The sequence below is a fragment of the Ascidiella aspersa genome, chromosome 6 (genome assembly GCF_963924565.1).
Source record: "Ascidiella aspersa chromosome 6, kaAscAspe10.2, whole genome shotgun sequence".
NCBI classification, from domain to species: Eukaryota; Metazoa; Chordata; class Ascidiacea; order Phlebobranchia; family Ascidiidae; genus Ascidiella; species Ascidiella aspersa.
Genome location: NC_139452.1, coordinates 951,229 through 965,383, shown reverse-complemented (window position 1 = coordinate 965,383; position 14,155 = coordinate 951,229). Strand labels below are relative to the sequence as shown.

Below are 14,155 nucleotides of genomic sequence, written 5' to 3'. Positions count from 1 at the left end.
GCTGCCAGTTGCGTCAATTATAACAATTGTTTTTAAACACCGATTTTATTCGAAGTAAAGTGTTCACTTGGAGCAGTTTTAAACACATATTTATTACAAAATCGAAGTAAGTTCACTGGAAATTTATTGACTTTTGCTGCCAGGCGTTGCGTCAACTAAAAAATACGGCCATAAAAAAAGTTTTTACTCGAAGTAATGAGGTCTTGGAGCACTTATTAGCAAAACAAAACACCAAAAAGAACAATTTTAACATATATTTATTAAAAGTTTGTGCCATTTTTAATAAACACTAAAGTTTTTTCCATTGTTTATCAAATATCATGTCAAAGTTTGTGAAATTTGAAAAAAGTTTCTTGACTTGTGCATCCAAATGTTTCAGGAGCCCTGATGGTATTACGAACGAAACAGAGATCAGAAATGTTCTTTACACGATGGGAACCGCTATTGTGCAAGCGGCAGATGATTCAAGTAGGTTTCGATATTTAGAACTAGATCAGCATTTACCGAAAACATTAACATTTTCCTGATACCTAATTTAAGATTATTCTTAAATTTGGAAATTCAATTGAATTTGTTCTTCTCGAAACTTAACCAGTTTGGACTCCGAGTTGACTGTTAAAGTTAATTGTATACTTATCAATTATAAGATCAGTAATTAATGCAAAATTAAACGATTTGCTTTTTTTTAACTTTTAAACAAATCTCAATTTTTTTTTTTTTGTACCAAATTTAATATTTTTTTCTCTGGGATTAAATACCAAATTGGTAGAAATGCAACCTTACAAAAGAAATTTTCGCTTGGAATGATTGAAGTTAATTTTTTTTCAGAAATCATTTTTTTTGTTTCAATGTTATTTGTCATCTTTCAAACAAAAATCGATTGCCTGTTTATGAAAACTAAAATAATTTAATTTTTTTAGGCTTTCCGAAAATTATTTTTTATTTGAATGATGTTCCGCATTATTCTTCTCGATTTTTTAACCTGGTTTTATTTAAGTTAAATTTGAATTTGCTTTCAAATTGATTAATACCTACGACCCCTACGTGCTGCAACTTAACGTGATAAATTTATCTTCAGGCATTATTTTACCACCTCTTACGGCATCTACAACACAGCCACCAAACGCAGGTAACTAGTTGTGAAATTTTATCAATTCTTGTTATCATTGTACTTTCTGAGCTAATTTCTAAAGCTCCAAATCAAATCAATTCGGAGAATATTTAAAGAATTTTGGAAAACTTAGGGCTTTTCATACACTTTCGAATGTGCAGTTTAACTCCAAAACATTAAAAGACTTCTTGGCGACCTTGCGCCTGTTCTTATTAATCAGACATTACTTACTGTGATGTCCCCTACTTGCACTTAATACTCACATATTTGTTTAACAAATGTAAGCTAGTCCTGCTGAAGCTGCTTTTTGGCCAACGATTACAGCTTACGTATCAGCAGTACAAAGAAAGCCATATCGGACTCAGTGATGCAAGCAGGGGAGGCTAGAAAAACAACTGGTCTGTGGTAAGGTTCGAACTCACGACCTCTGGTTATACCGGCACCGTCGCTCCACCAACTGAGCTACGTCGCTCCACCAACACCGTCGCTCCACCAACTGAGCTACGCTCAGAGGCGAGCAAGTCGAGAAACAACTTTCATACTTTTGCGCAATTTTTCCACAGAATTCCAAGAAGCCCGTCGTTCTTTGGTTGGAATTTGGCGAGCATCGTCATCAGTTCGTTCCTGGATTGCCGACTTCTTCAGTTATGCTTACGACGGAGACAGCTTCCAGATAAGCGATGGGGGCAGAGACATGTATGATGGTGGAAACAAAGTGAGAATTATTTTACAAATTTACTAAATATTATTATTTTGTGGATTTACTATTTCTACAATTTTTTTAAAAATCGGTGTTTTGTAAATTTATTATAAACATTGCTTTGTAAATTTATTAAAAATTGTAATTTTGTAAATTTATTAAAAATATTATTTTAATTTTTATTAAATGTTGCGAGTAAAAAAGTAATTTATAATAAATGTTGCGAGTAAAATCTCTCTTAAATTTTATGTTATTTAAAAACAAAAGTTAGGTTCTACTAACTACAGGTTGAGCTGCTTTTTCCACATATTTGCAGTTATTTTATACCGTTTGCTGTAAATTACAGTAGATTGTTTTTAAATGTGTTGTTTTTTGAGCTTATAGAGAAACTCGTCACCCTTACATTGAGGTTTTAAATCACTTTATTCCGTTTTTCAAAAGTAGCTCTGCCATTATTAGAAAATAAAGAAAAATCGCGCAATGCTGAAAGCTCGATAGCGTCATAAAAACACCTCTGTATGAATAAACTGTTGCTGCCAGGCAATGTATCAATTATAAAATTGCATTTGTTTTAATTGAATTTGACCTAAAATGCTAAATAGGTTTTAAAACGTTGGCACATTCAATATATTTGTCGAACAAATAAGTCTTTAATTCCAAAACATCTGTATTTATTTTGGACCATAACGGCTGTAGGTTGTAGTCAGACGAAGCAAAACTATCAAAGCCCATACATAAGTAGGTGGCATTTTTAACGTTTCGAATAAATCTAATACAACCTGCAGCCATTATGCTACTTCTTTATTTATATTAAATGATAATATCTTTGTTTGGTCTCGACTTTACTAACTTGCTTTTTTCTTAGGTTTACTTTTCGCGAGGTTTCTACAATCAATCAGCAGAATACAACCAAACCTACGTGTAAGTTTTTACAACCTGGTGTTTTCTTGTGTGATCTATTTCTTCTTGTGACAACAGCTTTAGAATTTTCCTTACCTTTCTTATCAATAGCCGACGGCAATTCCAATCGAGCAGTATTTTACGAAAAAATCTTTATACTTAAATTTTCTGATCTCCTATATATGGAACGTCCCTCGTTTAATTTTGAAAAAGACTATTTACTCGGTTAACCAAGTTTCTAAACATTGTATTGTATATCACTGATAAATATGTACGTTTAAATCTACGCCCAAACGCAAATGGGTGTATGGGTTTACGGCTAATGTAGTACTTGGAATGAATGTATAGTCACAAATGCGTGTATGTGTTATATGATAAGTGGTTTGAACAAAGTACTTTAAGACATAGAATCATTATTACGTGTATGTGGCTAAAAATTACCTAAAACAATGTTTTTTAGCAGATGTATGCGTACCCGGCTAACAAAGTGGATTTTAATGCACAGGGAATAAATCTTAAAAATTCTGTAAAACTGGGAAATTACATTTACTTACACCCAACTAGAACTCGCTAATCCTAAACGATAACCCTAACCCAAAAATGTTTTTTGTTAATTCAAAACTTAATGTACAATCACTTATGGGTGGGTTCGCAAATATATTAAACGCCCCATTTTTTCTTTCTAGTAAAACTTGTGTGTGTTACAGATTTCCTGATTTCACTTTTTCCTCGCTCGCCATCCATCCATTTATATCGCTCATGTGGATCGGTTCTGGCAACACTCACTCAAAATACACAATCGAGGTAAAAAATATCTAATTACCGCTTAATATATTAAAAATGCTTTAGTCTTTTAAACTAATTGATTTTAGTGCACAAATAACTTTATACATAATATCGGTTAAAAAATTATCTATTTTAACTGGCCATGTCCTTTTTTACCAGGTCAGTCCAGCCTATCCTTAAGTGTATTTTAACTACGTTTTTAGTTGCATATTAACCAATAAGTAAAACGCCTCTGTACTTGGACTATACTTTTGCTGCCAGGCATTGCATCAATTATAAAATTGTATTTGCTTTAATTGAATTTTATTGCCCTGACTAAAAATACTTAAATAGGTATTAACACGGGGGCACATCGAATAAACACATTTCTTTAACAAATAATATGCAACTAAGAATTCAGGGATAGGCTGGACTGGTCTGGTAAAAAAAGGGCTTAAATAGATCATTTATTAATCAAAACTATGTTTTAAAACTTTATTATTTTACCATAACGCCCTTTCTACTGTTAATGCGTCTTTTATTTTTTTAGGTGATCTCAGACCTTGGTGCGGACGGAAGTGGATTTATTGAGCATACTTCTGGAACGATTATTGGTGTAGGTTTCCAAGTGAAGTACGAAGTTTACCAAGCTTACCAGACAAATGACCCGACAATTGCCGAAGTTTACTTTGTCGTCAGCAAACCTGACGTAAGTTTTACCTCAAATATTTTTTAAACCTTGCGCGGAAAACCAGAGTTGTAAAAAAGTCATTTGAAATGACTTTCCAGTTAGGGCAGGGCTTCTTGGGGGAACGTGAACTAGTTTTAGGGTGTCTAAATGCCTACTTAAAATATTAGTGTGTGTTCAAGAAGTCATTTACTGTAAAGTCAATATGTGACGTCATTTTTGAATTTTCCAAGTACTTATCATAAAAATTTAAACTACTAAAATAGGTAAACCTAGCTCAATAACGAGCATTAACTCAACTATAAAAAAATGACGACGCAACCTTTCGGAAGTAAATTGTTTACGAGAAAAAGGAAGATATATAACACAACGAACTTTAATTTTCTCACTACGTCATACTACAACCTCCAACCATTATGATCCAAAACCTTCTGAAAGCTTTCAGAGTTTTGCGGAAACCTCCATGGAATGTTGTAGGTCACACATTTTATAAAAAAAAAAGTAATAAAAACAAATATTCCATGTTGTTAAACGGATTAAAGCAGATTGTGCTGCTTCGTTGTTTGCTGAAAATTAAAACGTTTTACTTTCAGTGGAGATCTTCATCTGTTGATCTTGATCTTGAACCTGGAAGTTATTCTACACAGAAATTTCTCAACAGAGCTTCGGTGACCAACAGCGGATCTGCTGTGGAGAATGTCATCTTCGGATACACTCTACTTTCAAAGTAAGATCATTAGAAAGATTTGTTTGTTTCCAAACCCGAGTAAAATGCAGGATTAGACGTTTGTTGAAAGCAACATTTTTCAAAAAAGCATCTGCGCTTTATAATTAGCTTTAAAGTGATTAAAAAAAAAATTTCAAGCAAAAAATTTTTAAATCCGATCAAAGTTTTACTTTAAGTTATCAGCACACAAAAAAAAATGATTAACAAATTTTCAGTTAAACATAAAAGCTGTTTGTTGTGCATCAAATGATATACCCCAACACTCACAGAGAACACAAACCGGGGCTGCCGAGTCGGATAAAAATAACCCGACTGCCGAGTTCTGAGTCCACCCCCCAAAAAACAAACCCCAACTGCGGTCAAATGTGCGATTTCGTCCTGAGTCCAGCTCAGACTTTCGAAACAATTTTTTCGATCACAGCCATTTTTCCTATGTCTGCCGTACCCATCTACGAAACTAAATTAGGGTGGATATTCAATAATCCACTAATAGGGGTGGGTATATAATTCAGCCACCCGCTTTATGTTGTTGGAAAATATTCCACCATGCGATATTTCACCCATTTACGTAGCGATAGTAAGGTAGGTGTTCGATAATCAACTCATGTGGTTGTCATATATGTTATCCACTCACAACACATGAAAAAATATTTTACATTATTCTATTCCTCCTTTACAATTTACAGTTGGTGGCCATATCAGTTGCAAAATTTGGTACTGCGCATGCGCACTTTCGACTCGGGTGTCAGGTAGTTTTAGGTGGTTTCCCGAGTCCAAATCCAACAAAACAAACCAACTCCGTCGATTCCTGAGTTCAGCTCCGACTACGCAAACCTGTCATGAAGCATACAATATTTTAATGATGCATCAGTTAAACTCAAATTTGTTGTTTTCATTATGACCTTACAAACCTCCTTTATGACGTTTCGTGACATTTTTTTGAAACGTGAGCAAGGATTACAAATAGTTGAAAGCAGACAGAAGGCTGCCACCAGTCAAGAAACATTAAGAACCACTGGTTTAGAGGAATATGATTTGCCTACTCTAGGCATAATTATAAGTTTTCTTAATACAAATTGATTCAATATTTCGTTAAACAAACGTCTAAACCTGTATTTTATTCTGTTTTATTTTTATTTTTACATTTTTGTATTAGTTCTATTGACTGTGGTCAGAAAAAAGCTTAACATTTTCTTAACGCTTTATATTGTTAGCTTAACATTTCAACCATGATATCAAAATACTATTTCACTGAATTTATTATGTGTAAATGTTTCAGGTCTTCTGAAAACATTACAAGCGTCACAGAGATAAGAAACGTTCTGACAACAATTGGACAAGCAATCAGTGGAGCTGCAAAAGATTTCAGTAAGAAATCATATTTTACCTAATTATCTGTATAACTATAACTGTACGGCTATTGTGTGATTATACGCTACTGTACGACAGTACGACTGTATACTACTGTGTGATTATACACTGCCGTACGACAGTATGCTACTGTACAATACTGTACGACTGTATGTTACGGCACACTACTGTACGACAGTATGACTGTATGCTACTGTAAACTACCCTACGACTGAACGACAGTATGATACTGTACAATACTGTACGACTGTATGCTACTGTACACTACCGTACGACAGTACGACTGTATGCTACTGTACACTACCGTACGACAGTACGACTGTATGCTACTGTAAACTACCCTACGACCGTACTACTGTATGCTACTGTACACTACCGTACGATAGTACGACTGTATTCTACTGTACAATAATGTATGGTAGTAGGACTTTAAACTACTGTGCGACTGTATTACCTCTCATCGTGTTATTTAACCATTGAAATCAATTGTATCCAGGTATTATCTTGCCGCCCCTGATGCAACCCACTACCCCCGACCCATCAACTTACCCCTCAACAAGTTTCCCCACCCACGACCCATTCACAACGAACGCTTTTACCACGCCTTCTACACCATTCGACGGTAAACCAATGAACATATGAGCAATCCCTGTGATCTTTGTGTTCCTCAAAAACTTAAGCAGACTTGGACAAAAAGATTTATTTTAGATTTTAAGATTAGATTACAACTATCATTCGAGCATTTCAGTTTTCAAAATTAGAGTAGAATTAAATTTGCAATTTATTTTTCAATAAAAAGTGGCAAATATTATCGTGGCAATATAAGTAGAATTTTTGGAAAACCCGAAATAGACCAGAACTATCATAAGAGTACATAAGCCATTCATAAATTCGTTTAGAGCTTGAATTATCCACATACTAGAGTTAATTATTTAAGGTGCACGGATTTGTAATGTTGCTTGAAAATGAATACCAAAGCCAAAAAAGTAAATCGATAACATTTTAATAAAGACGGTTCGATATATTTTAGGCACATTAACAAATGATACGTATCGAAACTTCTTTATTAAAATGATGTCGATTTACTAAATCTTTTCGGTTTTGACATTTATTTTCAAGCCAGAATTTCCTAGTTGTCCAAGTCTGTACGAAAGTATACCTCGATTCTAACTGTCAGTGTTGTAATGATTTGTCTCAATGACTTAACTTAAGTGCACTTAAGTCACTGTTTTCCAATGACTTGACTTAACTTAAGTCTTTTGGGCACAGTGACTCAACTTGACTTATGTCTTTTGGACAAATGACTTGGGTTAAAACTAAGTTGTTTTATTAAGCATTTGTTAAATAAAATTGAGTTTCTTATCTAAATTAATTGCACAAAACAATTTGTTTGCTATACATTTTGTTTTTGTTGATGTTTAGTTGGCTGTTTGCTCGTATTTAAACGAGTTTATTAATTTTAATAGTTAACATTTAATTTTAACGACAAGGAATTGACTTCCTCTAATAATGACTTGGCTGAGACTTCACTTGTTACTTGTTTAAAAAGACTTGACCTGGACTTAAGATATGCACTTAAGATATTTCACAAATGACTTGACCTGGACTTAAGATATGCACTTAAGATATTTCACAAATGACTTGACTTTGTCTTAAGTTATGCACTTAAGATATTTCACAAATGACTTGACTTGGACTTAAGTTATGCACTTAAGATATTTCACAAATTATTTTTTTAGCGACTTGTTTACTCCACTGGTTTATTTAGCCACATAACCTTACGCGTTCCTACAGGAAGTGTGGTGGGTCAATTATTACAGCATCTTCACTACGCTGAGTCCCAAATCACCAGCGGGCTTGGTTCTTTCTACAAATACGAATATGACGGTTACTCTGGAAGCAACCACATCGCAGATGGCGGGAACGACATGTACGACACTGGGAACCGGGTGCGTTGCTGCTTATTATCATAAACTACATTAGATGCTTGAATGTGAAATTGAAATGCTTGATCTATTCGGGTAATCTTCTTCAGGACAATATTATGAACCTGACTGCAAAATCATGGCCTTGTTTTTCCAAAAATAATTGAGAAAAGGGTATATTCTAGGGCAGTGCTCCGCAACCAGTGTGTCGCGAAACCATTCCAGGTGTGCCGCCACGTTCCACTTACGTTTTTAGGGATACTTCATAATATCACTCGAAATATCTCGTGCAGTTTACGTTAAGCAAAGCCTAGATTATAGCTTTGCACAGCACTGTTTCAGCGTCCAAATATTTTAATAATTTATATACCGTTGCTGTCAGTCATTGCTTCAATTGTTCTTCCGGCAAAATGTTATTAAGGTGCCAACATTTCGACCACCTATCCGGGCAATCTTCATCAAGGCAATATTATTGCCTAAGCAATCTTTCTAGAGAAATTCGTGGCATAAAATTCTTCATTATTATGTTAGAGATCACAATCTTTTTAATTTTCTTCCTTTATAGCCTAAGCTATACAACCTTTTAATTGTAAAATTGTTCTTCCGGCAATATTTTATCGGCTGAAGAAGATTGCCCGAATAGGGTTGCCGCAAGTGTAAAAAGGTTACGAAACACTGTTCTATAGGGTATTGTTGTGGTTTAGACCTGAGCTACTTGAATGTAAGTAACATTCATTCAGAGCACCCACCGAATGTTGTTGTTCTTATTCAAAGCATTAACAGCTGCTAACTTTTGGTTTAAACTTTTTTCCTCAGGTGTCCTTTAATAACATGGGGCAAGCTGAATACAATCAAAGCATCCAGTAAGTACTTTTCTTTACGAAGATACTCGGTATTTGATACAGACGGTTTATTTTTTTAGTTTTCACTCAAGTTAGCCAATTAAGACGTTTCGAACAAATGGTGGAAATTAAACTTTTTGAACTTTTTTATCTGTATTTATATTCTATTACATCGGATCTAGTATGGACATGAGCTGGTTTCAGACAAATTTTTTGCCGTTAAAAGAAAATTGTGAACTACCATCAACAGAAACATGGTTGAATTTCGTTTTCTTCGCGTAAATTACTTCGCACGATTTGTTATGTTAGATGAATTTGTGTTTATTAAGACATCGTTTAAATGTACAGTATATCACAAAAACACTTACCACACTATTAAATAAATGCAAAACTGGAGGTTTTTTCTCTGAAATGCGTAAAATTAAACGTTTTGAACTTTTATTTTGTTTTTTTGTTTCAATTGAAGCGGAAATCAGTAAATGTCTGATACCCGTTTTAACTCACGCGGTGTATTAAAATCAACAGGTAACTTAATGCCGTTTGTATTAATTTTAAAGGTATTATGGTTTGCAAGCTGGAATCCTTGCCGGCCACCCCTTCCATGCTGTTATGTGGGTCGGCGAATTCTACTACCGACAAAATGCATCCATAAGGGTAAGTAAGGACAAGGTTGTTACTGTATATCAGTGATTCTCAACTGTGGCCTTCCGATAACGTCATTAATGCCGTCATCAATGACGTATCGCCAGCTTAAAATTGTTGCAAAATGCGTCCATAGGGGTAAGCAAGGCTAAGAGCAGATGATCAAAAAATCATTTTAGAAAGTTCAGCACCAAAACAGGCTGTCAGTATTTAAAGTCTGGTTGGCGAACGGTATTATCGTTAAGGTTGCCCCCTCAAAACAAGGGGGTCATCAGGGATTGTGACGTCACAACTATTATAAGAATCAAGATTCCGAAGGGTGGCCACGAATTTGAAATTAAAAAATCTCAAAAGAAATCAGAATTGGCCTAAGTCACGAAGGCATTTTCCCACCTTTTTTTCTGTTAAAAGTGTGCCGCGAAATATTAGAGTTTTTCTAGTTTGCCTTAATCTAAAAAAATTGAGAACCACCACCTCATATAAAGTATGATTTCTATGCAAATTCTCAGGTATGGGGAGGCACCGGGGCTGATGGCAATGGTGTCGTTTCAACTTTGAGTGGATCCATCTCAGACGGGAATTACTTCATGGAATACAGGGTTTTCCAAATCAGCCAAGCTTTTTCCGACCCAACAATATGTGAAGTCTACTATGACGTGTACAATTACGTGGTAAGCGGTGGTTTATTTTTTATGCTTTTTTGGAGACTTTTCGATGTGCGACCTCTTTTAATGTATTACAATTTCTCACGACCCTCTGGGTTTAGAAAAAAAAAAAAAAAAATTTCTCGTTGTGCGCTTTGTCAAGCATTTGTTGAATTAATATGTATTTTAGTTTGGTTTGTATTTGCCAGCCTAATTTTGCTGTCATTTGCAATTTGTTTTGTTGTTTTCCCGCAACTTCTCCAGTCTTTGCTTTTTTAACTTATTAAGTTTTATGCGACCCTTAAGTTAGACAGTGTTACAATTCGTTGTCGACCACAATGGCACCTTCTATAAATGTCAGGCAAGTATCTCTTTACAAGGGTTATGTTGAATGGCTTCACAGAAGCTTGTATGAAAGGCTTTGGGTTTAAATTTGAGGTGAATTCGTTGTCAATTTCGTTGTCGACCACAATGGACTCTCCAGATATTTCACATCCGTACACTTACGCACGTCCATGTTCGTACTTAATCCTACTCAAAATGCATAACGTACGCAAGTCCGTTTTCTAGCATTACCTTGACCACACTAAATCGACAGATTGACTGATAACTGTCCTGTACCTAAAATTGGAATATTGGATGTCCGATAATATCGAATCGGAGCCGGTACCCGATCCAAGTGGGAGTATCGTTAGCTGTCCGCTGCTAGTTTGGTATCAATTTACCCGATCTGATGGCGACATTTCATCGGAGCGCGCTTGCATTTTCCCGAATTAGGTATCTGGATAAGATAGAAGTATAGAACAAGCTTATTTAAAATATTAATTAATTTTTTGCAAGTTCCCAAATACTTTATCATTTAAAGCTGGGATTCATCGGAGGGGTCTATTAACACCAACTTTCTTACTACTTTTTGGCAATATCTAAACATAACTACAAAAATGTTATAACTAATATCTAAAACCACTTTTTAAACGAGCAGAAATAAGTACGCAAATTGCATCAACAGTTCTGCTTAAAAACTTAACTCGAATGAGTTTTATTCTTGTTTTTTTAAGTTGTTTCAGATCGTTTTTATACCCTTTTTGGTTCTGTTTGGATTTTACGTTATGGATGAAAGATCAACAACTAGAAGTGTTGGAACAGGCTTAGATCCCAATATTAACAATCAAAATAATTTTAATGTTATTATTTTATCAACATTTTTGTCAACATAATTTTGTTTATAATACACTTTATGATTTAGAACTGGGATTCAACGGGTGGCGGGTCTGTTAACACCAACTTCTCGAGAACAACCGACCCGACCGACAACACGTTCACGGTGCTCTATTCCCCAAGGAGACACTTTGTCGGTTATACGCTGCTCTCAAAGTTTGTTCTCCACTTATTTTGGTTTATAAGGATTCAGTTATTTTCGCAAATGAAGAATTTTTGTCTCCGTCATATACACAGTCTTATATTTTTCATTTTTTTATTTTTAACTACTATTATTGGCATTTTTACATGTTTGCGTTTTGTACATAAACTGACGATGCCTTATAGGCGAAATACAGATTTTAGTAAAATTTTAAGAAATGATTTTATCTTTATCTGTTTTTAAAAACAGTCTCAAGATCATCGTCATGCGTCTAGTTGATACTAGAGATGTCCGATAGTATCGGATCGGAGCCGATACTCGGTTTTATCGGTGTCGATTCGATACCAGTTTGATATCGGAATTCCAGGCATGGTTTGCAATCCAACGAAGCAATTTCTATCTAAAAGTGTAAATTTTTTATAGGAACAATGCCTAAAGTCCTAGAATTTATGATAAATTTCAATAAAAATATGAAAGCCATAATTGAAATGTCGATTTTATCGAATATTTTGGCTTTCCTATTTCTATTGGCTTTTATCTTCACTTGGATTTTTACACTGATGGTGGCATGAGTTATTGCTGAAACATCTGTAAAAGTATTATGGCTTTCATATTTTTATTGAAATTTAGCATAAATTCCAGTACTTTAGGCATTGTTATTAAGACAGTAAGAACATCAGCGTAAGTTAAATACCATCGCCTAACACTTGCAAGTAACTCGCAATATGAGCGCCTACCGCGACAAGGTAGTTGCACCAACTGCCGTAAGGACAACTACAACGTTAAGGCAAAGACCAAAAAAATAATTCAGAATAAAAAAACTAAAAGAATATGCACGCTACTACGAAAAAATCGTACGCAATATTATTTACGTCACAATGGTTGCAGTAGGTTAATTTGTGTCAAACATGCTGTTTATTATTTATTCATTTTTGGTTTCTTTGTTTAGAAACGCTTACCAAGCATTCTTGTATTCAGGAGATCCGGAAGTTTTGTCCGCACTGATGTTGAAGATGTTCTGCGTCGTGCATTGGAAGTCTACACAACAGGTATTAATATTTAAAGCCTATTTTGCTGGGATGTCACCGTAAATAAATATGTTGCTGCAAGGGATTGTTTCAATGGCAAAATGGTTCTTCCGGCAAATTTTTTAAAATTGACAACGTATCGACCACCTATTTTGGCAATCTTCTGCAGGGAAATAATATTTAACTATAGGAATATAGTTGGTACTTCAATAAAATTTTGCTGGAAGACCAATTTTTCAATTGAGACAAGTAACTTTGTTGTTCAGCTGCGGAAAAATATATGCAGGTTTACAGAAACAATTGTGGAAAATTTAAAGCAAATATTATTTTGATATGTTTGACCAAATTAAAACTCACAAGAAGCACTTAAGTTTTTCTATTTTTCAAATTTAAGTTTCACTCCAATGAATTCACTTTTTCAGTTTCGGTTCCACCACACAGCAATGCTACAACACCTCGACCGACATTCACTCCACCATCGCCTACCCCGACCTTTACTCCACCAACACCTACACCGACTGGACCTGGGCCGGTTGGAGGTGGATTAATGCATAGAAGTTGCATAAATAAACATAATATCTTTGTATATGGCCATATTTGTCTAATTTTAAATGGAGGAATCAGGTGGCACTGTATAAAGACAAATTGTATTTAGTGTTGACAAAGTTTCGCACAACCGTGCTTCATCAGGTCAAAGTATGAAGTAGAAATATTGTCAAACATTGAACTGCTTGATTCCTTTCTTTCAAGTTCGCTCTAATCCGTGCATAGACTGGTTCAGGGGGAAACTGTTCAAGCCCATAAAAATATATCTTTGACAGCCTTTAGTATGTAACACAAAAAAAATATATAAATAACTTAAAGAAAGTTGTCTGTCTGTGTCCTGGGTCGCGAAATGTTCACAAAACTCAAACGATCGCACTTAACGAAAGTTTGGGAACCACTGCCCTAGAATGAGAAAGGGACCACAAACTGTTGAGAGCTCATTTGTGAGTCACCACTCATAAAATATTGAAATCCACTTGTCAAGAGAATAGATTCTTCGGATACACTTATTCAGTGAAAGAGTTCAAACAAAGATTGGCCTGAACACAAACACAGAGACTTTGAATCTTTGAAGTCTTAAAATAAACTGTGTATTGAAAAGTCTTTAAAAAATCCTGTTTTTTTGCAAACAGTCGTAGAAAGCGTTTGAATTTTTTTCCATAAAACTGTGTCGCAACCCTGGCTAAGCTTAAAACAAACTCCAACATATCTTATATTTATTGCAATTTAGGATAGATTCACTAATTTGACTTAAATTTATAGAATTTATTTTCTACGCAGACGTTGACTTCCTTCCATCTTGTACTTTGAGGCAAGCGATCCGCAAGGTTTGGGCTTGCGAGAGTTCCTTCACAGCACACGCACCTTACAACGATCCGGGGCAGTGCAGGTCGGTTAATGCAAATA

The 14,155-nt window shown here is 34.9% G+C and overlaps 1 protein-coding gene across 1 annotated transcript in view; it reads left to right on the top strand.

Annotated features, from left to right (window-relative positions):
- LOC146139065 (uncharacterized) overlaps positions 1 to 14,155 on the top strand; it is a 36,250-nt gene that overhangs the window by 16,817 nt on the left and 5,278 nt on the right. Inside the window, exons 18-34 of the mRNA XM_083391611.1 lie at positions 380 to 468; positions 1,079 to 1,129; positions 1,675 to 1,826; positions 2,677 to 2,732; positions 3,419 to 3,515; positions 4,027 to 4,185; positions 4,758 to 4,891; positions 6,171 to 6,259; positions 6,759 to 6,884; positions 8,057 to 8,211; positions 9,004 to 9,050; positions 9,587 to 9,683; positions 10,181 to 10,342; positions 11,562 to 11,689; positions 12,654 to 12,724; positions 13,126 to 13,242; positions 14,030 to 14,138. Coding sequence (XP_083247737.1) covers positions 380 to 468; positions 1,079 to 1,129; positions 1,675 to 1,826; positions 2,677 to 2,732; positions 3,419 to 3,515; positions 4,027 to 4,185; positions 4,758 to 4,891; positions 6,171 to 6,259; positions 6,759 to 6,884; positions 8,057 to 8,211; positions 9,004 to 9,050; positions 9,587 to 9,683; positions 10,181 to 10,342; positions 11,562 to 11,689; positions 12,654 to 12,724; positions 13,126 to 13,242; positions 14,030 to 14,138 — 1,839 coding nt within the window. The remainder of the gene's footprint in view (positions 1 to 379; positions 469 to 1,078; positions 1,130 to 1,674; positions 1,827 to 2,676; positions 2,733 to 3,418; positions 3,516 to 4,026; positions 4,186 to 4,757; positions 4,892 to 6,170; positions 6,260 to 6,758; positions 6,885 to 8,056; positions 8,212 to 9,003; positions 9,051 to 9,586; positions 9,684 to 10,180; positions 10,343 to 11,561; positions 11,690 to 12,653; positions 12,725 to 13,125; positions 13,243 to 14,029; positions 14,139 to 14,155) is intronic.